Below are 26,207 nucleotides of genomic sequence, written 5' to 3'. Positions count from 1 at the left end.
ATATCTCCCCTTATTTATTTAATTTTTGAAAGCTGGTGGCCGCCTGTGAATTCTTTCAAGGCAAGGGGCGGCCTGATTCGACATTGTTGTTTACTCTGATCCGGTCGAGGTGATTTTCGTTTACCAGCGCGTAGGCGGTCTAAGTTCCTATGATCGAGTCTTTCTGGCCCCTGTGAACATCTTTTCTTAATGTATTAAAGAGGGCCTCTCTAACCGGTGAAAAGTGGTGGGTGTCCACTAACGGCCATTCCTGGATCGGCTCCGATAACGCAATTCCGGAAGGAGTCGGTAGTTGGGCACTGGATCCCTTCGGACCTGGAGAACGCGTGACGCTGGGTCGGGGTTTGGTGAACCAACTGACCGCTCCTCTAGTTGAAGTCTCGGGCCCTTTTTTCTTTCGTTGCCTAGGTTACACCTTCGGAATACCCCAGAAGGGAATTTATCTCTATTTCCCTCAATCTTCACTTTACGCCACGCCGACTCTCCTTTCGTCATAAGGCGTGGAATTAGACCAAGGGGAATCTCCATAGGAACTAGTCCCTTAGATTTCTCACGTAGGAGATCGAGACACAACCCCGGGGCTATGAGGAAAGATGTAGATCGATCGCCTCGGATAGACAACTACATAGAGGGTCTCTACAAGTCTATATATTCTTTTATATTTAGTTCCCCCCATAAGATCACCAATGAGGTCTGCAAGTTTCACATCTAAGTAATACCCGATCCAATAGTTTACGATATATATTTAACAACAACATTCTAAGCTAAGAAAGGAGATTTTTAGATATCGGTAGTTGTCCGGTCGTACCCAAACAATAAGATTCCAGAGGAAAATGCACCTAAAATCAAATATTTCGAGCCGGCTTCCGTGGAAAATTCAGACTTTCTTTTTGATGCTGCCATCACATAAAAACATAAACTTTGAGGCTCAATAGATAAATACATGGCAATTGAATCATGAGCCGAGATCATAAAGAGCATACTGCGAGTAGGAAGTGGAATTAATACAATGAATTCAAAAGCATCAAACCTCTCTTGTTCGGAAGAATTGAAACACATCGAAATGGTACCAGCCGTACTTAATAATAGAAGGATTTGGCAGAAATATGTAAAATTGTCCCTCCAAAAAAGATTATTTCGGAATAAATGGGCAATAGTTAGGAGAGGTGCGCCAGCGGCGAGCAGAAGCAAGGTTATTAGATACCTCAGGAAAGCCCGGCCAGAACCACACGTGCAAGTTTCCCTGCATGTGGCTCGTCCATGATAACTTATTCGGATTTGCGCGAACTAGCGGACCAATCACTAAGTGGGGATGCTCCCTCCAGCATGAGCGAACCTTTTCGAAACAGGTTAGGAATGGGCCCATCCAGGTTCTATTGATTATGTCCCCTTCCCCCTTGTCTTGGGGCGTCTTTGGCTTTACGAGAGAAAGCCCACCATAAAAGTCTTTATCTTCTCGTCCTGGAGAATATTCTGGTGCGTCCACAGAAGAGGAAATTCCAATGCATCTTGCTCAGCAGGCGTAGCTTGGAGTGGGAGTGTAGCGTGGGTAAGGTAAGTCGCCGCCAGAGAGGAAGCCGGCCTATTAAGCGCAACTAAGCTAATATGCGCCGGAGAAAGCCTGGTGCCGGAGGTAAGCTCTATTCTTTTCGGCCCGGAGCATTGATTCCCCATAACAAATAGGCTAGCTCTATCTCTCAATTGCCTATCCTGTGCTCGAGAAGGTCCCCCAGTTCCTGGGCAGCACCTCGAGGTGCGTTTAGTTGTCTTACATTAGACTCGGGGTATTCCTCACTCCATGGCACCTTTCGCTCATCCATTCCGCCCGTCCAGACGCGGCGCCTTTTTTCATTATCATCTACCGCCCTTCTTTCCTCCCGGCTATTCACGCATGAAGATCGTCGTATGTATGCTCAACTTCGGTTGCCGGTGCGTGTAGGTAGGAGTACATTATGGCAGGATCAGTCACCCGGGCAAACCAACCCTCCTCCAAGAAGAATTGTGCTATACCCGCCCGATCCTTATAGAGCGAAAGAGCTGCCTGGTGATCCCTAGGTTGCAGCACGTCCGGTCGTTAACTCCTCGCGCCGCTGCCGCCGTTTCTAGGACCGACCGACGCCTCACCTGCTTAGGTACCTACGTAGTGTCGGTTGCACATTCAACATAGCGTTTGGACCCATGTGCCTTCCAGAACCTGGGGTATTCGAGCCAGCTGCGTACGATTAGCCAGCCTTGCGGCTGTAAAAGGATTATACATCCTCCCATGCTACGGTTCCCTGCAGTCCGAACCCGGTGCCACATTAGGTTAGGGAGCTGGGCTTTTTTCGCTCCTCTCACATTCATTCATTCGAGCTGCTTCGCTCTTCCGCATCCCAAAGCGCGCTGCCCTCCTAGGCGCGAAATACTAAGTAATCCAAGTCAACCCACATTACTGACTAACGGTGGATAATCATATTTCTTAGAGGTACTAAATACAACTCTATGAATGAGTAAAATGGAGGTTGCATTAATGATAAAGATCTCTGGGGAAACCGCTAAAAAAAGATTGAACATGTGGTGGGAGGATCCGAACGAATTTAGTTTTCATTTTCACGTATGGAGCACTGAGTCACAAACATTACGATATTCAACAGGTTGCCCCTCGTCCTTTCTTGCTCTCGGTCCCACCCAGTGCCGCTACCCACCTCTACTCGGATCTCTTCCTAAAGCCATAGATCATAGTTTCTTACCGCCGTCATAAGACGTTGGAAGGCCCGTGTGTCTCGGGTACCCAACCGGTAGATACTTAGTAGATGGGAGCGGTACTGCCGCAAGGATAGTGCCCTACCTCGAGGATAAAAAACTATCCCTCTTATCCCATGGCGGTTCTCAAAGATCCGAGTCGGATTGAATCCGCTATGAACTAAAGCGGATTCAATTAGCCTTTCTATCCTGGTTTGTACCGAGATAGTCTCGGTAATTCTACGTAGGGTTGGATTTTCCCCTAACGTATTGACCAAGAACCGGCTGTACAGCTCCCCCTCCCTTTGGAGGTCCGGTATTATTTGCTGCGCTAAAACCGGAACCTCCGGGGGAGCAGGGGGCACCTCAAAAACCTCTGGGGCAGCGGGGGGCACCTCAAAAACCTTCGGGGCTACCCGAATCCCCACAACTGACGGTGAAGGAGGTCCCTCCACACCTCCCACCCCATCGCATGTTGCGACGTCCCCGACAGAAAAACTAACTAACTAACTAACTATATATATATATATATATATATATATATATATAAATATTTATTAAAAGAATATATAAACTTGTCAATTCGATATCAAAACCAGAAAAAAAAGAAAAAATCCGAATTCTACCTGCGCCTGTCTGGTTCGACCGTTTTGCGGCTCTTTCTAAGAGACGGGAATGTAAATAGAAAACATCGCCTGGGAAAGCCTCACGGCCTGGTGGTCGGTGTAACAATAATGACATTTGTCGATATGCCACAACCTGTTTACTAAGATCTTCATAGATTGTTAATGCATGCATTCCATTATCGCGGAAATATTCCCCCATGGCACACCCAGAATATGGGGCCAGAAATTACAGAGGTGCTGGATCCGAAGCGGTGGCTGCTACAAGAATGGAATATTCTAAAGCATTCGCTTCTGAAAGAATTTAAACTAATTGTGCCACAGTTAAGCATTTCTGTCCAATCGCTACATAGACACAATACAATGTCTCACTCTCAGAGGTGGCCCTTGAGTTCATTTGCTTTTGGTTTAATATGGTGTCGATAGCTATAGCTATTTTTCCAGTTTGTCGGTCCCCGATTATAAGTTCTCGTTGACCACGGCCTATAGGAACCAGGCTATCTACTGCTTTTAACCCAGTTTGCATAGGCTCGTGCACTGATTTACGTTCTATAATCCTAGGGGCTTTCACTTCGACACGTCTTCGCTCGTGATCGCTTAGAGCCCCTCTTCCATCAATAGGTACTCCCAACGCGTCGACCACACGCCCTAGCATAGCCTTTCCCGCAGGAACATCCACAATAGATCCAGTACGTTTGACAAGATCTCCTTCTTTGATAGAGGTATCACTACCAAAGACAACAATTCCGACATTCTCATTCTTAAGATTCAACGCTATTCCTTTCACACCGCTGGCAAATTCAACCAATTCCCCATCTTGAATCTCGTTCAATCCATAAACACGTTCAATCCCATCTCCAACTAAGACCACTTGACCGATCTCATCCACTTGAAAATTTGTGTAAAAGTTGGTAATTCGACTTTCTAATAGAGTTGTTAGTTCCGCAGCTCTTACAGAGAATTCCATATTTTTTTTAAATGAATTTTACCGGGGTAATGCCATAAAAGGGGAATCCATCAAGGACTGATTTATCTTTGATTGATTGAAGGGGAATTCATTTTTTTAAAATGAATTTTACATGATTTAAATAGTTTTAAATCATGTTTCGACTAACATTTGTATGTTCCCCTTAGGAATAACCTATAAATTCTATTTTAACCATTAGATTAGGTTTTAATCTTAATTCCAATTGTTTCAAACCCTCAGATTTAAATTGATCAAAAACAATTTTGATCAATTAAATCCTTTGAACTTGTATAATCCGACAGTCTAAATTGAGTAACCAAAAGACCCTTGGTCACTTAATAAGACTTTTTCTTCCAAGCTGTGGAGCTCGAAGCCTCAAGTCAAGATCTTCAATCAAGGCATCCTCAATCATACCAAGCAGTAGATAATACAAGCAACCAAAAGTGGCAAACTATAAGAGTTTGTTAAATCAAAGTTAGAATTGTGTGGCATGGGCCTTAAGTAATAGAGAATGAGTGAGACTGGAGAATTCCTACCCCCATTCTGAATATCCTTGGGTATGGGACGAATGACCCAATGCTCATCGTATTAACCTCTATTCATAGACTTTAGCACAATTCTAATCATATGATTGACAAGTCTCTCCCTCTTCACAAAGACAAGCAAGGACTACATCAATAACTTATTGTAGCACCTCAAATTTGCACCTATCATTGTACATACATTCTCATATTAGGTCATAACATAATATAGTCCACTGCATAACATTGCATTATCCATTTGCCCAAGTGCAAGCCAGTCAGGAGAATTAGGTCAAACTGATCAGGAGACCAGTCAGTCAAGCAAGCAAGTGCATTTCTCAAGGAGCCAAGGCCCTAGGGTTGGTCCAACATGTTCACATGACTTGGGGATCCATTTGAAGTGTTTAGGTCAAAGATTGGATGTTCAGAGGTCATCATTCAATGCACAATCAGTCATAAACCCTAAAAAGTCAAACTTGGTCAACTGTGACTGATTTTATGATTTTGATGGATGGATTTGGTTTGAGAGAGCTTATTCATGTCCAAATAGGCCTCATATATCATGGCAAACATCATCATTGAAGAATTTGAAGCCAAATCAGAAATTTCCAAAAATAGAAACTGGACCTGTAATTTTAACTGCCAAAAATGGAAACTTCTTGGTCCCAAACTTACATCATGATACAAGCTTCAAATGAATTTTTGCCCAACATGAAAGTTGAATATATTGTTCTCCCATTTCCAAAAAGTCCAAGAACTCTCAATTCCCATGTATGGTTGGCAAGATATGATCATTTCATTTTCAAAAATTCTTGAACTTCAAAAGGCCATATCTCTCAAACCATTTGGCCAAATTTGGTGAGGTTTTTTCCAACAAGTCATATTTAACCTCCTCTTTCCAAAAATGTAACTTTCATGTACCAAAACCCTATGGATCAAAATGACATTTTTTCACTATCATGTTTAAATTTCAAGTGTGGTACAAAATTGAATTTTTGAATTAAGCACTTTCCATCAGAATGGCCAATTGGGAATGATTTAAAATGCTATTTGTGACTTGTGGAAGGCCCAAAATTCGTGCTCCTACCACCACACCTCACCATGTGCACCAAAATGACCAATTAGCAATTTGCTTCATTAAGTTAAGTGTGCTTAACCTTTCATTAAGGGAACCTTAAACAGACAATAAAAACTCATTTTCTGGTCAGTATGCAACCCTAGCAGCCACAGAAAGAAGAGAATCGACTCACTCTCTCAAAAACCTCATTTCTTGCCATTTTCAATTTCTGCCAAAAAACTCCCAAAGAACTCGACCTTGCCTTTGTTGCTGCACCATCTAAACAGCATTGTGAGCTCTTTCCAACATGGTTTCACCAACTGTAACCAACCTTTGCTCGGCTGTTTTTCAAAGTTCCACTAATGGCAAAGTTTGATTGAAGCTGTTTCAAGTTGTTCCAAGCCAAACCAACTTCACCATTCAACTTTGGGGAGCTGTTAGTGCATCTGTTTCAGCAAGGCATCACAAAACAACCACTGTTTCATCCATTTCTTCAGAATCAAGTAAAAACTCGATCTCTCTTTTTCTCTAATCCATGATATGCTTCTTGTAGATCTCCATTCCATGAGTATTTTAAGCTTTGAATCGCTTGATTTGGTTGGATATTTATGAAGTTATGTTGTTTTCAAGTTTGATGATGAATTGCATTTGTGCTCGATTCTTGAGTTATGATGTGTTTTAATGAAAATTGATGGTAGATTCATGTTAGTTGAAGCTTGCTGATCATTTCTGTATGTCTAATTGTGTTTTCTGGAAAATTTTTGTTGAAACTCGAATTGAAGGAGATGAAGTTCATACTGTATGCCCAGAAACCCTAATATTTCGATTGCCTTGCCCCAGAACTTCATTCCTTCACGTGCATGGCACTATTCCTTCATAATAGCCAATAGAATCATTTCATCTACCGTGCCAAAACGTGACCGTTTAGGATAAGTGACTCTGGAATTACAAGTTTGCCACTCGTGGCACATGACACATTGATTTATGTTGTTTTTTTTTTCAACTCTAATTCCATTTTTGAACTCAAATTTGCAAAATTCATAGATCATTCATTTTAAATCCAATTCTCATGGGAATTTTTGCATCATCTTCATCATGATCTCTACTTTTTTATCATATTTTTTCCAGATTTTTATGATCATTGGATTTTATTTGGCATATTGATTTGTAACATGTGTTCATTTTTTGCACATTCCACCAAAACCTTTGTGAAATGGTCATGACTTATCCTATGGACTTGAAACATTTTGAGCACAAACTAGACACATTCATGTTTATTTTGATGTAGAGTTTGTGAATTTCTCATTTCTGGATTGTGAGTTGTGAATTTTTGAAGTAAGGTGTGACAATTTGTGTCACACCATTGATGTGCAACTTCATGATTTTCTTTACCATGCTTCTTGACCTCCAAGTGATCTGAATTTTTGCATGAACCTACTCGTGTATGTATAGTTTACATGTGATTTTTCTTGGAATTAATTGTGGCATTTCCTAATTGTTTGAGATTTTCTCCCCTGTTTGACCAAAATGTTGACTTGTGTGATACATGTTGCCATTTCATTTATGAAATTCTCATACCTAATTGGATGAACATGAAATTTTACATGTGATTAGAAGACATCTCAAGCTTTGCCATGGTGTTGATCCCATTCATTTCTCATATGTTATCACTGACTTATGATTCTTTCAAGTTGATACATGTTTGGTTGACTTCTTTGAGCATGCTTAAACTTGCTTTGACTTTCTGATTTTCATTGACCATCTTCTACTTATCCAAATGAGATGAAATTTGACATGCTTACCATGATATGTGTTATGATTGATCATGATTTATTTGGTGATTTTTGGAAATGTTTGAGATTGGTTTTGATTCAAGTCTTGCTGTTGACTTCTATGAGCTTTTGTTTGCTATACTTTGACCTAAATTTATTCATGAAATGATAATGATGATTGATATGAATGTGGACCCAATTGGTTTTGTTTCTTGATTGTTTGAACATGATTTTGGATACTTGCCCTTTGCTGTTTTAACTTTCTCATTCACTTTTGACCCTAGGCTTGTCCTAGTGGTCTTGTTGCTTATGTTTGAGTTCATGTTTTCAGGTTGACCAACAAATGGCCAATGAGACCAATTCTTTTTGATTGAACTTGCTTGTTTATCATGAATAACATGTTTTTTTTTGTAGGTTGCTTGGCTCACATGCCTTGAGCCTTGTGCCTTGCACATTCACTTGCTTATGATTAACTGTTGATGTCTGTTTCCTTTTGCTTTGTTTTGAAGTTGTATACTAATGTCTGCTTGACTATTTCAGGTGCTTTTAGTTGCTCAGTTCCTTGTGAACTTTTGCTTTGCTTTGCTTGTATAAGCAATTTGCATTGAGGTATATTTCTAATCTTCATGTAGTCTGGAAGACCTGGCCTGTTACTTGGCCAGGCAACTGTCTGAAGTCCTCCTTAAGAGGCAATGTTTGTGACTGTTTACATTTGTCCTTGTATAGAGTCAAAGACCTCCTAAGTGAAGAGGCAATTGGCAGAACCCAAGGGATATGCAACCTATCCCCTGCTATTCTGTGTGTCATCTGTTTTGCTCACACCACTGTGTTGATGCATTGCAGATACAAACCCAAGATCTTGTACAATTGTACAGTTGAGTCAGTTTTAAATGTGTAGAAGGGTTCCCACTTTCTGAACCCACACATTCTTGTCTTAAGCTCTCCCAGGCCAGGGATAAGAGCTGTGAAGTCCTATCTTCACTCACCTTTCATCTGCTTCACCTTAGCCCCTCAATGGCAAGGTTAAGAGCTAACATTACCCAGTTCCAGTGGTTTGTTTGTTGAGGTTGATATGACCCCTCGACTAAAGCCTAACCTTGATTGAGCCCATTGTTTGCATATAGTGTGTGCTACTTGTGCTTGTGTGTTTGTTTGACTTGCTTCCTGTGCAAGTTAGGTTTAGTTTGGCTTGCTTCCTGTGCAAGTCAGGGTTAGGATAGGCTTGCTTCCTGTGCAAGTTAGCTAGAAACCTTAACTTAGGGATGATTTGCATGATAACATCTAGGCTCGAGTCATAGTCTCCCTAGTTGTGTCTCCCTATGTTATCTGGTTAGGCTAGTCTTTCTCCCCTCTGTAGGGGAACTACATCGCCCTGATCCTCGTTCCAGACGAGGTATGTAGGCAGGAGACCGTGCGAGGTCTCTCCGGGCACCTTTTTTTTTCTTTTTGTGTGTGTTGTTTGACGATTGCTAGGCTCGAGTTCCCGACTCCTTAGCAATTTGTTGTCTGTTTGTTCTTGTTGTGTGCTTGGAAGCCAGTATAAGTCCATCGAGTGGCATCTGGGTTCCAGTGTGCGTGTGTTGGTTTGGATGCTGATGTAAGTCCAGTGATTGGCATTCGGGCTCCACGTTTGCCTTTGCCTATTTTTGTGTGCGTGTCAGCTGAGCTACGAATGCTCTGATTCTCCTTTGTCCAAGGAGATACGTATGCATAGGACGCAATATCCTAGCGAGCATGTGTCGTTTCCCCAGTTCGAACTACTTTGACTCTGATGTCTATGCCTGATAGACTAAGTAGGCCCAGGATGCGATATCCTGCCGAGTCAGTTTCAGTCTTGTTTGTTTTCTTGTGTCTCTTTCAGCCAGTGTGTGTGTGTGTGGTGTTTGCTTTAGCAACCTTTTCTTTCTTAGAGCGTGGATCCCGTCGAGTACGACGGACGTGAGGGGTGCTAATACCTTCCCCTTGCGTAACCGACTCCCTTACCCTTTCGCTTTGGTCGCGAGACCATGTCTTTTCCAGGTTTACTCTGAGCGTTTCCTTTCCCTCTTTTGGGATAAATAACGCACGGTGGCGGCTCTGTTGTTCCTGTTTTCCCGCCGGTTTTTCGCGTAATGCGACAGCTGGCGACTCCACTGGGGATGCGCGGATGTAGACCTGTGCTGGTCCATCTTCCCTAAGCGAGTCTTTCCTAGCGTTCTAGGATTAGTTTAGGTTGCTTGTGTTGTGTATTTATTGCATTTATTATTCTAACCAGTGTATATATTTGCATAAATATTTGCATGCATCATACTATCATGTTGCCGTCCTCTGTGCAGGTGGTTCCTCTGTTTGGGGTGGGTGTTCTGAGTGAGGCCCAATACCCAGGCCTGAGTACACACCTAGGATTAGCGTGGTCTCATGTCTCTTCACATGTTGTACGACATGATGCGGAGACATGTCACCACAACCGGACGAGGTTCATTTGAGAGAGTCTTGCCGGGTGGAGTTATTCCGCTTAGGTTGGATTATCTCTTTTGGGCTATTGACTCTGGTGACCGATCATTTCTCGGATCTTTGGTTTAGACGATCTCAGGAGAGCTACAATGGCACACCCGAAAGGGCAAACCCATTGAGTATCTCTGCCCGATTGTCGAGACTATTATCCGCCTTAGGATGACCTGTCTAGAATTTACCTGTGAGGGGAGGGTGATTCTTACAGAGGTATGTTCAGATGGTGACTCAGATGGTGATTTTTTTTGTTCCGTGGATCAGAGTCATATTTATAAGTCGGATTTATGGTCATTTATTGCCGAGACGCCAGAGTGCTATCCGAGTTATCAGTGGGGATCCGTTTATTTCAGGATTCCCCGGGCCGATTCAGAGGTTATGGGTATCTGATCAGAGATTGGTTGGTGATAAGGATGATGGTGTATCTTTCAGTTCCGTTTATTTCGGAACCCTTGAGTCGGATTTATGGTTAATCAGACTTCAGATGGTTGTGATTGGTTCAGAGATCAGGGTTGTGATTCAGAGTAACAGATGATTAGATGGCTTGGAGGATGGCACAGTGCATTGCATTCATTCATCTGCATCATTCTCACTTTGCATTCATCTGCATCAAACCTACGTCTAGCCATATGAGGAGTATTATTGATTGAGAATCTGGTTGAGAGACATCTGAATGTCAAAATGTTATTGGTGAAATATTATCTGTCTCGACGAAACCAGAATCAAAGGACAGAATCTTCCTCATATGGACAGACGTTGCATTCATGCATATTAACCTGTTCGCTGTTTTGCAAGTATCTGTTGCTAACGTGCTTGGTTGTTTGAGGAATCATTGCTCGTGCTCGCAGAGTTGTACCTTTGCACGCAACCCGACCTCACAGATACTTCACGAGGCGCAACACTCCTCGACTGATGGATCTTCCAAATACTGACATCCTCGAGCTAAAAGACAAGATGACTGAGCTGATCAACATCATGCAAGGCTTTGCAGTTGATCAGAAAGCTTTGACTGACAAAGTTGAGAAGCTCGAGCGGGCTTCAGCAGCAAACAGTGGTGTAAACTTGGATGGTGTCTCCAACCAGGGGCTGGGTGGTTCTAGAGACGGTGAAAAAAGAGCAACTGTAGGTATGGTGAACAACGCTGCTGGTTTTGGTGCTGCTGGTGGTCAACCGGGGCAGAATTTGAAGGATAGTCTGTTTCCTCCATTCTTCGGGGTTGAGGATGACAGAGAGGAAGACAGGGAAGCAGACCAGTTCTCGATGCATAATGAACCTTTCGGTCAGTACAGTGCTCCGCCGCAGAACAAAGAGATTCAGCTGCTGGCTGAAAAGATCAGAGCTCTGGAGAGCTGTGCCACTCCTGGGGTGGTAAATATGTCAAACATGGGGCTAGTGGAGGGGATTGTGATCCCGCAAAAGTTTAAAGCGCCCGCGTTTGATCGCTATAATGGGAGTTCCTGCCCCGAGACTCATCTGCAGGCTTTTGTCCGCAAGATCTCAGCTTACACCATGGACCAAAAGCTGTGGATGTACTTCTTCCAGGACAGTCTGTCCGGAGGCTCACTGGAGTGGTACACCAAGCTCAAGTCTTCTGACATCAAGAATTGGCAAGATCTGGGGGACGCATTCTTTAAGCAGTATCAGTTCAATGCTGATATGGCCCCGAGTCGTACCCAGCTGCAGGGTATGTCTCAAAAGAATAACGAAGGGTTTAAAGAATACGCTCAGAGGTGGAGGGAGTTGGCTGCCAGAGTGCAACCTCCACTAGTTGACAGAGAGATGTCTGATCTCTTTATGGGGACTTTGCAGGGGGCGTATGCTGAGAGGATGGTTGGTTGTCCGGTGACCAACTTTTCAGATATAGTTGTGGCTGGGGAGAGAATTGAGAGCTGGTTGAAGCTCGGGAAGATTCAGGGTGTAGCTTCGTCGTCTGGGTCAAAGAAGCCCTTTGGGAATGGACAGAGGAAGAAGGAGGGTGATACCAGTGCAGTATACGCACAAAGAGGACCCAGTAGGGATCGTTACTTCCAGCATACTGCTGCGGTAACCATTCCTGCTGAGCATCAGCCTGCACAGCAACAACAACAACAACAACCTCAACAGCAAAGACAACCATTTCAGCAGAGGCCTCAGAGGGCTGGTTATCAGGTGTGGGGGAGAGCAGTTGATAGGCAGTTTGACAGACCGCCTGTGACTTATTCTTTTCTGTTCAAAAAGCTGATGGATCTGGGGTTGGTACAGACAAGGACTCTGGCACCTTTGAGACCTGATCAAAGGCCAGCCAGCTATGATGAAAATGCAAAGTGTGAATTCCATTCGGGTGCTCCTGGACATAATATAGAGAACTGTAAAGCTTTTAAGCACACAGTTCAAGACTTGGTGGATTCGAAAGCTATCAACTTTGCACCATCTCCCAACGTGAATGCTAATCCCATGCCCGCGCATGGTCAAAGGGGGGTGAATGCTATCTCTGAGGAGGGCAGAGTTGGGTTGTCAAGTGTTAATCAGTTGAAGACTCCTCTGGCTGAGGTCAAGAGGCAGTTGTTGAAGAATGGGGTTTATCCAGGCTGTGATGAGCAATGTGCTGAGTGCGTTGGTGCCCCTGATGGGTGTGAACTCTTAAGGAAGACTGTCCAGAGTTTGATGGACGATGGGAGTATTTTGATTGAGAAGGTTGATATGGGAAAAGAAGAGGTCTCCACCATAACAATTTATTTTGACCCGGTAGATTTGTCTACCCTGGCGGAGGCGGCTCCAGCTACCATCACGGTACCTGGACCCATTCCGTATGACAAAGAGGATGCCGTACCATGGCATTATGGTGGAGAGGTATACTGCAATGGTGAGAGGGTAGAGGATCAGACTGCGGATGAAACCACCGTTTCGAAGGTGGATAATGCCGGTCCTAGCGGTTTCACTCGCAGTGGCAGACTGTTTGCTCCGGATGCCTTAAGGAGAGAAGAAGGAGAAAAAGAGAAAAAAGAAAAGGCCGAGGCTTTAGCCAGGGCAAAAGGGAAAGCAGTGGTGAGTGATAGTACTCCAGTGGTGACACCGGCGCCGCTTGGGTCGGAAGAAAAACTTGATGATGATGCAGAGGAATTCTTGAGAATCATCAAGAAGTCTGAGTACAAATTGGTTGACCATCTGCAGCAGACTCCTTCCAAAATATCCATTTTGTCCTTGCTGTTAAGCTCTGAGGGTCACAGGGAGGCTTTGTTGAAGATTTTGAGGAAAGCCTATGTTCCTCAAGAGATTACCATTAACCAGTTGGAGACGGTCGTGTCTAACATGCATGCCAGCCATGGGTTGGGTTTTACAGACATGGACTTGACTGTGGATGGGAGAAATCACAATCGAGCGTTACACATAGCGATGGAATGTAGGGGAGCCGTGCTTTCGCATGTGCTGGTTGATACCGACTCCTCTTTGAATGTGTTGCCGAAAAAGGCTCTGGCAAAGTTGAATTGTGATGGGCTGATTCTGACTCCGACTGATTTAATAGTGCGGGCATTCGATGGGTCGAAGCGGACCGTGTTTGGAGAGGTTGAGCTTCCTGTGAAGATAGGCCCAGAGGTGTTCAAGTCGACTTTTTACGTCATGGATATCCAGCCGGCATATAGTTGCCTGTTGGGTCGACCATGGATCCATGCTGCTGGCGCAGTGACCTCGACTTTACACCAAAAGTTGAAATACATCTGGGAGGGACAGGTCGTCACTGTCTGCGGAGAGGAGGATATCTTTGTCAGCCACCTGTCCTCATTCAAATATGTGGAGATGGATGGCGAAATCTGGGAGACGCCAAGTCAAGCTTTCGAAACCGTTAAGGTGGAGAATGCTCTGTTTGCCAAAGAGGAAGAGAAACCGTCCATAGCTTCGTATAAGCAGGCTGCTGAGGTGGTAAAGAATGGAGAGGCTCCTGGTTGGGGCAGGATGATGGATATCTCCGCAAAGAAAGATCGCTTCGGAGTGGGTTACCAGCCGGGCCGAGGCTCAGGACAAGGCAGAGGACGCCGTACGTCAGTAACATTCACAAGCGCCGGAATGCTGGATCCGGATCACATTTGCATGATGAGTGAGGAAGCTGATAGCGACTGCGACGTTGACCGGTGGATAAAGCCGTGCGCACCAGGGATGGGAATCCAAAACTGGAAGGCTGAAAAGATCATCCGGGTCACTCTGCTGGAAGAGTAATATTTTTCTTGTTTCGATTTTATATGCATGAAAGCCATACGTGTTGCCCGACACGTAATGGTTCATTGTAAGGGCCACCTCATGTTTAAATTTGCAAGTTCGCATCATTAATAAAAGGATGTTTTTCAATTAAAAGCGATGTTCCCTGTTTTTCTTTTATTTTTGCAGTTTAAAAATAAAAATAAAATAGAAATGGCAATGTTTTCATTTTTCTTTTTCCATTTGTCTCACACCGGTTCTAAAGCAATGCATGAATCAACATTCATGCAGATGTGATTCTTCTCCGGATCTCATTGATAACAATCCTGTTACACCCTCGTATGACTTCGACAATCCAATCTATCATGCTGAAGAAGAAGGCGAAGAAGATTGTGAACTGCCAGGGGAATTAGCCAGGTTGTTGAAACAAGAGGAGAAGGTGATTCAGCCGCATGAAGAGCAGATTGAGGTTGTGAACTTGGGTACCGACGAGGTCAAAAAAGAAGTGAAAATCGGGGCTGCTTTGGAGGGAAGTGTCAAGAGCAGAATGGTAGCACTGTTGAAAGAGTATGTCGACATCTTTGCCTGGTCTTATTAGGATATGCCAGGGTTGGATACCGATATTGTTGTGCACAAGCTACCGTTGAGAGCAGATTGTCCTCCAGTGAAGCAGAAATTGCGCAGAACTCGACCTGACATGGCGATGAAAATCAAAGAAGAAGTGCAGAAGCAGTGGGATGCTGGTTTCCTTGCTGTCACTAATTATCCGCCGTGGGTTGCAAATATCGTGCCAGTTCCGAAGAAGGATGGGAAGGTGAGAATGTGTGTGGACTACCGAGATCTGAACCGAGCTAGTCCGAAGGATGATTTTCCACTACCTCACATCGACGTGTTGGTAGATAATACAGCTCAATTCTTGGTGTTTTCCTTCATGGATGGCTTTTCTGGCTATAATCAAATTAAAATGTCGCCAGATGATATGGAGAAAACAACGTTCATCACACCGTGGGGTACCTTTTGTTACAAGGTGATGCCATTCGGTCTCAAGAACGCCGGTGCTACTTATCAGAGGGCCATGGTGACTTTGTTTCATGATATGATTCATCATGAAATCGAATGCTATGTTGATGACATGATAGCAAAGTCCCAGACAGAAGAGGGGCATTTGGTAGATTTGGCCAAGTTGTTCGACCGGCTGAGACAGTTTAGACTGAGGTTGAATCCGAACAAGTGCACGTTCGAAGTGCGGTCCGGTAAATTGCTGGGGTTTATTGTAAGTGAGAAAGGAATCGAGGTTGATCCTGCAAAAGTAAAAGCAATAAGAGAAATGCCTGAACCGAGAACGGAGAAGGAGGTTCGTGGTTTCTTAGGTAGATTGAACTACATTTCACGGTTCATATCTCATCTAACAGCCACGTGCGAACCGATATTCAAGTTGTTGAAAAAAGATCAAACGGTCAGGTGGAATGATGATTGCCAAGCGGCATTTGAAAAAATAAAAGAATATTTGCAGGAGCCTCCGATTCTGATGCCTCCTGTGGAGGGAAGACCATTAATTCTGTACTTGACGGTCCTTGAGGGGTCTATGGGGTGTGTATTGGGGCAGCATGACGAGTCTGGTCGAAAAGAGCATGCCATATACTACCTTAGCAAAAAGTTTACCGACTGTGAAACAAGATATTCACTGCTCGAGAAAACTTGCTGTGCTTTGGTCTGGGCTGCTCGCCGACTAAGGCAGTACATGCTGGTTCATACCACTTTATTGATTTCCAAGATGGATCCAATCAAGTACATTTTCGAAAAGCCAGCATTGACCGGACGGGTTGCGAGATGGCAAATGATTTTGACTGAATATGATATACAGTATACCTCTCAGAAGGCTATCAAGGGGAGTGTATTGTCTGATTACCTCGCCCAGCAACCCATTGATGATTATCAACCGATGAAGTTTGAATTCCCCGATGAGGACATCATGTTTCTCAAATCGAAAGATTGCGAGGAACCAATCCCGGAGGAGGGGCCTGACCCTGAATCCGAATGGATTTTGATGTTTGATGGGGCCGTTAACGTGAATGGAAGCTGTGTTGGTGCTGTTTTGGTTACGCCGAAAGGATCCCACATTCCTTTTGCTGCCCGGCTAACATTTGAGTGCACCAACAACGTGGCTGAATATGAAGCTTGTATATTGGGAATTGAGGAGGCGATTGATTTAAGGATCAAGAACCTTGTCATATATGGAGATTCAGCTCTGGTGATAAACCAGGTTAACGGGAAGTGGTATACGCATCAATCTCATTTAGTGCCGTACCGAGATTATACGAGGAGATTGTTGACGTTTTTCACCAAGGTGAAGATGCATCATGTGCCTAGAGAGGAGAATCCTTTGGCAGATGCTTTGGCTACTCTAGCCGCCTTGATTAAGGTGCAGTGGTGGAATCAGTTCCCCAGTGTTGAGGTTGGACGTTTGGATAGGCCGGCTTATGTGTTTGCTGTTGATACAGCGCCTGATGATGAGAAGCCGTGGTATTACGATATCAAGCGCTATCTGGAGACTCAAGAGTATCCCGAGGGAGCATCTAAAAAGGACCGAAAGACTCTGCGGAGGTTGGCCATGGTGTTCTACCTGAATAAGGATGGGGTTTTGTATAAGAGGAACTTTGATTGGGTCTTGCTAAGATGTGTTGATGATAAAGAAGCAAGCCAATTGATGAAAGAGGTTCATGAAGGATCGTTCGGTACCCATGCCAGTGGGAATGCAATGGTAAGGAAGCTGCTGAGGGCAGGTTATTATTGGATGACAATGGAGGCCCAATGTTTTAATTTCGTGCGGAAGTGTCATAAATGCCAGATTTATGCTGATAAGGTGCACGTGTCTCCAAATCCTTTGAGCTTAATGTCGTCTCCATGGCCGTTTGCTATGTGGGGCATTGATATGATCGGAAAGATTGAGCCTACAGCTTCGAATGGGCATCGGTTCATATTAGTGGCTATTGATTACTTCACCAAGTGGGTTGAAGCAGCCTCTTATACGAACGTGACGAAGCAGGTTGTGACCAGGTTTCTCAAGAGAGACATCATTTGCAGATATGGGGTTCCCGAGAGAATCATTACTGATAATGGTTCTAATTTGAACAATAAGATGATGGCAGAACTGTGCCGGGAATTCAAGATCGAGCATCATAATTCTTCTCCTTATCGTCCGAAGATGAATGGGGCGGTTGAGGCAGCCAACAAGAATATCAAGAAGATTGTGCAGAAAATGGTGGTAACCTATAAAGACTGGCATGAGATGTTGCCGTTTGCATTGCACGGGTATCGAACGTCGGTGCGTACATCTACTGGGGCAACTCCTTTCTCATTGGTGTATGGGATGGAGGCTGTATTACCTATTGAGGTTCAGATTCCCTCTTTGAGAGTCCTGATGGACGTGAAATTGCAAGAGGCTGAATGGGTAAGAACCCGATACGAGGAGTTGAGCCTAATTGAGGAAAAGAGGCTGGCGGCCATCTGTCATGGGCAGTTATACCAGCAAAGGATGAAGCGTGCTTTTGACAAAAAGGTGCGACCTCGGGTATATCACGTAGGTGATATGGTGCTGAAAAGGATCCTTCCTCCTCAAAACGATCGAAGGGGCAAATGGACACCGAATTATGAAGGTCCATTCGTGGTCAAGAAGGTCTTCTCTGGCGGAGCCTTGTTGCTAACGACCATGGATGGCGAGGATTTTCCATCCCCTGTGAATGCGGACGCAGTTAAAAAATACTTCGTGTAAAGAGACCCGCTGGACGAAAAGAATAAAACAGTTCAGGCAAAAATGGGCATCCCGGCGAACCAAAAACAGAAAGAAAGGTTCGGGCAAAAATTAGGGATAAAATGAAAAATTGTACACCCGGCAAGTCGAAAACCTGGAAAGGCGGCTTGGGCAAAAAAGGGTATCCCGGTGGACTGGAAACCCGAAAGGGCGGTCCAGGCAAAAGAGGGATTGAAACGAACAACTGCGTCCAGCATGATCGTTTGCGTTTTGGTTAAGGCATCATGGATAATACCCGGTAGGGATCAATCAGAAACGTCTTGTTCAGAAGGCAGAAAGCATGGAGAGTCTGAGGATATATGGGGTGTAACTGAGTTGGAACTCGATGAGATCACGGGTTTCACATTGCCATTAGGATAGATTTTTCCTTTTGTGCGCAATTACCTCTTTTCAGGAATTGCTTCCTTTGTATTGCTCATTTGAGCCACACTTTTTTCAATCAATAAAATGCATATTCAGTCAAATAATTTTGTTTTTGTTTTTCATTACCTCTTTGATTGCAAAAACATCCAATTATTTTTGATAAAGAATCTTGCATTTTGAGACATACAGGTTCCTTCCAATGCATGTTTATAAGATTGAAAGCTTGAAATCTTATTTGGAAGGTTGAGGGACCCAAGTGTTGAAATCTTGACACGCCTGGGGCACGGTTTTATCTGACGATTTCCTTTTGCAGGTGCTGTTAGATATTTTCGCTCACTTGCAGGTTGTGATGGGGAAGCTTTTGACAAGACAAATCCCCATGGAGTCCGATCAGGGACGAATGTATGAAGGGATGACGAAGAGACGTTGAGACGTGCGACGATCCTTGAATGATAATCAAGAAGACTCTTCAAAGTCGGAAGACTGGAAAGTCTGTGGAAATTCCCCGCAGAGTCCAATCAGGGACAGGCGAGTTGGAGGAACGGTGAAGAGACGGCGAAGGACGTCCGAGGGCCTTTGAAATTAATCAAGAAGACTCTTCAAAGTCGGAAAATTGAAATTTCTGTATAAATCCCAGGAGTTCGATCTTCGTCGAGCGCGGAGCGATTGGGAGTACAAGATGATGGAGCAGAAAAGGTCCAGATGAGTCTGGGGAATTCTCAAAAGTGGAAAGCTGATACGAGATGGGGAGGCGGATACTATGGTTCGACAAGTCGACGGATGTTCTGTACCAACTTTTCTCATTTCCCCAGCGTAGTCTCCAAACAGAGTCGTGAGAACTAACTCCCCAGCGGATCCAAGGTCTGTGGGTCCCCTAGTCGAGTCAGGATGGTTATCCCAGGCAGGTTTAAAACGATGTTTCCTCAGCAGCAGGCCCGAAGGTTGCTATCCCCGAGTGGAGCGGGTTGCAATGAAATATATCTCTAGCAGTGCTCATCCTACCAGTGGATTGGACGAGTTTCCGTAGCAGACTGATATCTGCATCCCCAGCTGAGTTGATTCTACCGGTGGATTGCATGGGTTGTCCCCAACGGAGTAGCATTCGTTTCCCCTGGCAGGGTCAGGATGGTTATCCCCAGCAGGTTTTAGATCGATGCTTTCCCAGTTGCCAGGCCTGGAGGTTGCTGTTTCCTAGCGGAGTATCTGTGAGCATTTCCCCAGTGAAGTCATCAGGTATCTGTGAGGGTTCTCCAAGCAGAGTCGGGATTGATATCCCACGCAAGTCAAAGATCGAGGTATCCCCACCGAGTGTTGGTGGTTCCTATCCCCCAGCAATTCCCCAAGCGGATTAGGTGCAAAGGAGGCTTTCCCCAGCAAGGGTTACCTTTTCCCAACAGCAGCGTCATTCCCCAGTAGGGTGGAATCGGAGTATTGACGAGTTCCTCAGCAGAGTGTCTCGAGCTCCCCAGGAGAGTCCCTTGAGGGAGATTTTTTTTATGCATTCATCATGAAGAATAAGCATAGCATATTGCATAATAAATCGCGGAGCATTTCCATAATTATGGAGCATTACGCAGAAAAGTCAATCATGCATCATATTGCACGCATAAGCTAGGCTCAAGCCGTGGTTACCGTTTGAGAGGTGGTTTTATCAGAAGTGAAGGTGTTGCTCCGCGGAGTTTAGTATCTTGATTTTGAATCAGAGGTGTTCCTCAGTAGTGCGATACTGAAGGAGTTTTCTGTCGTGCGAGACAGCGATTGGAAGATGTTACTCTGAGGAGTCTAGCATCATGACGTCAGATCAGCAATGTTCCCCAGTAGTGCGATATTGGAGGAAATTTTTCTGTCAAGCGGAGAAGGAAATGGAATCAAAGGACGTTACGCGATCAACGCGATTACGGGGTTTAACTGGAGAAAAGGAAATGTTGAGACATTTTTTTTTGGAGATCGAGGTTCAACTGGAGAAAAGGAGATGTTGCGGCATTTTCTGGGGTTCAAATGGAGATTGGAGTTGAAGATTATGTCCGGGATGAGGTCCTCAGGATTATCTTCTGTTCATGTGTCACCTTAGACTTTGGCTGAGGCCAATGGAGGTCGTTATAGGTGTCTTCCGGGGAAGAGACACACATGTTACCTTCCTTTTGTGAAGGTATACCCTCTGATATGTCGCCCTCAGAGTGGTGTTGGTGTTATTTCCGACGTTGCCAGCGGAATTATCACGAGAAATTGGAGAACGGGGTTCAAATGGAGAAAGGGAAATGTTGAGGCATTTTCTGGAGAGCGGGGTTCAAATGGAGAAACGGAGATGTTGCGGCATTTTCTGGAGAATGGGGTTCACAATGGCGATCGCGAGTTATCGTCAGGCGACTGGGGTTCAAATTGGAGAATGGGGTTCATTATTTTGGCAAAACAAGATGTTGGGGTTCAACTGCAGCGATCGGGGATCATTTGCGCAAAAGAAAAATCTCGGGGTTCAAGAAAAACATGAAAAGGAGAGATAATAATCCCCAGCGGACGTGTGGTGTTCAGGCCATGGTTATCCCTGCGTTACCATTTATTTTGGTATCCAGGTCGACGTTACTATTTCGGTGATCAGGCCGACTTTTTCCGTTCCAGACGGATTCTTGTTTCAAGACTGTTCCTTTCCCGATTCTGACAGGCATTGTTAATTATTTTTCCAGCAGAGTGCAAATTTCTACGGTTCTTTGGTATTCAATCCCTGTGTACCCTGAAAGTCTGACAGCCGTTGCTCTCATCCATTCGGGTTCCCAGCTGATTGAATAGGGGCAGCTGTAGCACCTCAAATTTGCACCTATCATTGTACATACATTCTCATATTAGGTCATAACATAATATAGTCCACTGCATAACATTGCATTGTCCATTTGCCCAAGTGCAAGCTAGTCAGGAGAATTAGGTCAAACTGATCAGGAGACCAGTCAGTCAAGCAAGCAAGTGCATTTCTCAAGGAGCCAAGGCCCTAGGGTTGGTCCAACATGTTCACATGACTTGGGGATCCATTTGAAGTGTTTAGGTCAAAGATTGGATGTTCAGAGGTCATCATTCAATGCACAATCAGTCAGAAACCCTAAAAAGTCAAACTTGGTCAACTGTGACTGATTTTATGATTTTGATGGATGGATTTGGTTTGAGAGAGCTTATTCATGTCCAAATAGGCCTCATATATCATGGCAAACATCATCATTGAAGAATTTGAAGCCAAATCAGAAATTTCCAAAAATAGAAACTGGACCTGTAATTTTAACTGCCAAAAATGGAAACTTCTTGGTCCCAAACTTACATCATGATACAAGCTTCAAATGAATTTTTGCCCAACATGAAAGTTGAATATATTGTTCTCCCATTTCCAAAAAGTCCAAGAACTCTCAATTCCCATGTATGGTTGGCAAGATATGATCATTTCATTTTCAAAAATTCTTGAACTTCAAAAGGCCATATCTCTCAAACCATTTGGCCAAATTTGGTGAGGTTTTTTCCAACAAGTCATATTTAACCTCCTCTTTCCAAAAATGTAACTTTCATGTACCAAAACCCTATGGATCAAAATGACATTTTTTCACTATCATGTTTAAATTTCAAGTGTGGTACAAAATTGAATTTTTGAATTAAGCACTTTCCATCAGAATGGCCAATTGGGAATGATTTAAAATGCTATTTGTGACTTGTGGAAGGCCCAAAATTCGTGCTCCTACCACCACACCTCACCATGTGCACCAAAATGACCAATTAGCAATTTGCTTCATTAAGTTAAGTGTGCTTAACCTTTCATTAAGGGAACCTTAAACAGACAATAAAAACTCATTTTCTGGTCAGTATGCAACCCTAGCAGCCACAGAAAGAAGAGAATCGACTCACTCTCTCAAAAACCTCATTTCTTGCCATTTTCAATTTCTGCCAAAAAACTCCCAAAGAACTCGACCTTGCCTTTGTTGCTGCACCATCTAAACAGCATTGTGAGCTCTTTCCAACATGGTTTCACCAACTGTAACCAACCTTTGCTCGGCTGTTTTTCAAAGTTCCACTAATGGCAAAGTTTGATTGAAGCTGTTTCAAGTTGTTCCAAGCCAAACCAACTTCACCATTCAACTTTGGGGAGCTGTTAGTGCATCTGTTTCAGCAAGGCATCACAAAACAACCACTGTTTCATCCATTTCTTCAGAATCAAGTAAAAACTCGATCTCTCTTTTTCTCTAATCCATGATATGCTTCTTGTAGATCTCCATTCCATGAGTATTTTAAGCTTTGAATCGCTTGATTTGGTTGGATATTTATGAAGTTATGTTGTTTTCAAGTTTGATGATGAATTGCATTTGTGCTCGATTCTTGAGTTATGATGTGTTTTAATGAAAATTGATGGTAGATTCATGTTAGTTGAAGCTTGCTGATCATTTCTGTATGTCTAATTGTGTTTTCTGGAAAATTTTTGTTGAAACTCGAATTGAAGGAGATGAAGTTCATACTGTATGCCCAGAAACCCTAATATTTCGATTGCCTTGCCCCAGAACTTCATTCCTTCACGTGCATGGCACTGTTCCTTCATAATAGCCAATAGAATCATTTCATCTACCGTGCCAAAACGTGACCGTTTAGGATAAGTGACTCTGGAATTACAAGTTTGCCACTCGTGGCACATGACACATTGATTTATGTTGTTTTTTTTTCAACTCTAATTCCATTTTTGAACTCAAATTTGCAAAATTCATAGATCATTCATTTTAAATCCAATTCTCATGGGAATTTTTGCATCATCTTCATCATGATCTCTACTTTTTTATCATATTTTTTCCAGATTTTTATGATCATTGGATTTTATTTGGCATATTGATTTGTAACATGTGTTCATTTTTTGCACATTCCACCAAAACCTTTGTGAAATGGTCATGACTTATCCTATGGACTTGAAACCTTTTGAGCACAAACTAGACACATTCATGTTTATTTTGATGTAGAGTTTGTGAATTTCTCATTTCTGGATTGTGAGTTGTGAATTTTTGAAGTAAGGTGTGACAATTTGTGTCACACCATTGATGTGCAACTTCATGATTTTCTTTACCATGCTTCTTGACCTCCAAGTGATCTGAATTTTTGCATGAACCTACTTGTGTATGTCTATTTTACATGTGATTTTTCTTGGAATTAATTGTGGCATTTCCTAATTGTTTGAGATTTTCTCCCCTGTTTGACCAAAATGTTGACTTGTGTGATACATGTTGCCATTTCATTTGTGAAATTCTCATACCTAATTGGATGAACATGAAATTTTACATGTGATTAGTAGACATCTCAAGATTTGCCATGGTGTTGATCCCATTCATTTCTCATATGTTATCACTGACTTATGATTCTTTCAAGTTGATACATGTTTGGTTGACTTCTTTGAGCATGCTTAAACTTGCTTTGACTTTCTGATTTTCATTGACCATCTTCTACTTGTCCAAATGAGATGAAATTTGACATGCTTACCATGCTATGTGTTATGATTGATCATGATTTATTTGGTGATTTTTGGAAATGTTTGAGATTGGTTTTGATTCAAGTCTTGCTGTTGACTTCTATGAGCTTTTGTTTGCTATACTTTGACCTAAATTTATTCATGAAATGATAATGATGATTGATATGAATGTGGACCCAATTGGTTTTGTTTCTTGATTGTTTGAACATGATTTTGGATACTTTCCCTTTGCTGTTTTAACTTTCTCATTCACTTTTGACCCTAGGCTTGTCCTAGTGGTCTTGTTGCTTATGTTTGAGTTCATGTTTTCAGGTTGACCAACAAATGGCCAATGAGACCAATTCTTTTTGATTGAACTTGCTTGTTTATCATGACTAACATGTTTTTTTTTGTAGGTTGCTTGGCTCACATGCCTTGAGCCTTGTGCCTTGCACATTCACTTGCTTATGATTAACTGTTGATGTCTGTTTCCTTTTGCTTTGTTTTGAAGTTGTATACTAATGTCTGCTTGACTATTTCAGGTGCTTTTAGTTGCTCAGTTTCTTGTGAACTTTTACTTTGCTTTGCTTGTATAAGCAATTTGCATTGAGGTATATTTCTAATCTTCATGTAGTCTGGAAGACCTGGCCTGTTACTTGGCCAGGCAACTGTCTGAAGTCCTCCTTAAGAGGCAATGTTTGTGACTGTTTACATTTGTCCTTGTATAGAGTCAAAGACCTCCTAAGTGAAGAGGCAATTGGCAGAACCCAAGGGATATGCAACCTATCCCTTGCTATTCTGTGTGTCATCTGTTTTGCTCACACCACTGTGTTGATGCATTGCAGATACAAACCCAAGATCTTGTACAATTGTACAGTTGAGTCAGTTTTAAATGTGTAGAAGGGTTCCCACTTTCTGAACCCACACATTCTTGTCTTAAGCTCTCCCAGGCCAGGGATAAGAGCTGTGAAGTCCTATCTTCACTCACCTTTCATCTGCTTCACCTTAGCCCCTCAATGGCAAGGTTAAGAGCTAACATTACCCAGTTCCAGTGGTTTGTTTGTTGAGGTTGATATGACCCCTCGACTAAAGCCTAACCTTGATTGAGCCCATTGTTTGCATATAGTGTGTGCTACTTGTGCTTGTGTGTTTGTTTGACTTGCTTCCTGTGCAAGTTAGGTTTAGTTTGGCTTGCTTCCTGTGCAAGTCAGGGTTAGGATAGGCTTGCTTCCTGTGCAAGTTAGCTAGAAACCTTAACTTAGGGATGATTTGCATGATAACATCTAGGCTCGAGTCATAGTCTCCCTAGTTGTGTCTCCCTATGTTATCTGGTTAGGCTAGTCTTTCTCCCCTCTGTAGGGGAACTACATCGCCCTGATCCTCGTTCCAGACGAGGTATGTAGGCAGGAGACCGTGCGAGGTCTCTCCGGGCACCTTTTTTTTTCTTTTTGTGTGTGTTGTTTGACGATTGCTAGGCTCGAGTTCCCGACTCCTTAGCAATTTGTTGTCTGTTTGTTCTTGTTGTGTGCTTGGAAGCCAGTATAAGTCCATCGAGTGGCATCTGGGTTCCAGTGTGCGTGTGTTGGTTTGGATGCTGATGTAAGTCCAGTGATTGGCATTCGGGCTCCACGTTTGCCTTTGCCTGTTTTTGTGTGCGTGTCAGCCGAGCTACGAATGCTCTGATTCTCCTTTGTCCAAGGAGATACGTATGCATAGGACGCGATATCCTAGCGAGCATGTGTCGTTTCCCCAGTTCGAACTACTTTGACTCTGATGTCTATGCCTGATAGACTAAGTAGGCCCAGGATGCGATATCCTGCCGAGTCAGTTTCAGTCTTGTTTGTTTTCTTGTGTCTCTTTCAGCCAGTGTGTGTGTGTGTGGTGTTTGTTTTAGCAACCTTTTCTTTCTTAGAGCGTGGATCCCGTCGAGTACGACGGACGTGAGGGGTGCTAATACCTTCCCCTTGCGTAACCGACTCCCTTACCCTTTCTCTTTGGTCGCGAGACCATGTCTTTTCCAGGTTTACTCTGAGCGTTTCCTTTCCCTCTTTTGGGATAAATAACGCACGGTGGCGGCTCTGTTGTTCCTGTTTTCCCGCCGGTTTTTCGCGTAATGCGACACTTATCAATTATGATTCGATTTGTACGACACGAGCCTTAAGCAATAGAGAAGGAATGAGACTGGAGAATTCCTACCCCCATTCTGAGAATCTTTGGGTATGGGATGAATGACCCATCACTCATCGTATTCAACTCTATTCAT

At 43.5% G+C, this 26,207-nt stretch overlaps 1 protein-coding gene across 1 annotated transcript; it reads right to left on the bottom strand.

Moving 5' to 3' along the window:
* Positions 1-3,365: 3,365 nt before the first annotated feature.
* LOC127119875 (ATP synthase subunit alpha, mitochondrial-like) lies at positions 3,366-4,343 on the bottom strand. Its single transcript, XM_051050235.1, has one exon. It carries the CDS (start codon positions 4,309-4,311, stop codon positions 3,649-3,651), a length of 663 nt encoding a protein of 220 aa, XP_050906192.1. The 5' UTR covers positions 4,312-4,343; the 3' UTR covers positions 3,366-3,648.
* Between the last annotated feature and the right edge of the window lie 21,864 nt (positions 4,344-26,207).

The sequence above is a fragment of the Lathyrus oleraceus genome, chromosome 2, assembly GCF_024323335.1.
Source record: "Lathyrus oleraceus cultivar Zhongwan6 chromosome 2, CAAS_Psat_ZW6_1.0, whole genome shotgun sequence".
Classification (NCBI taxonomy): Eukaryota; Viridiplantae; Streptophyta; class Magnoliopsida; order Fabales; family Fabaceae; genus Lathyrus; species Lathyrus oleraceus.
Note: the sequence above shows the minus strand (reverse complement) of the source record. Positions and strands in the feature narration are given on the sequence as shown.

Excerpts from the sequence above, each read along its gene's own strand:
- LOC127119875 (XM_051050235.1), bottom strand. The coding sequence starts at position 4,311 with ATGGAATTCTCTGTAAGAGCTGCGGAACTAACAACTCTATTAGAAAGT.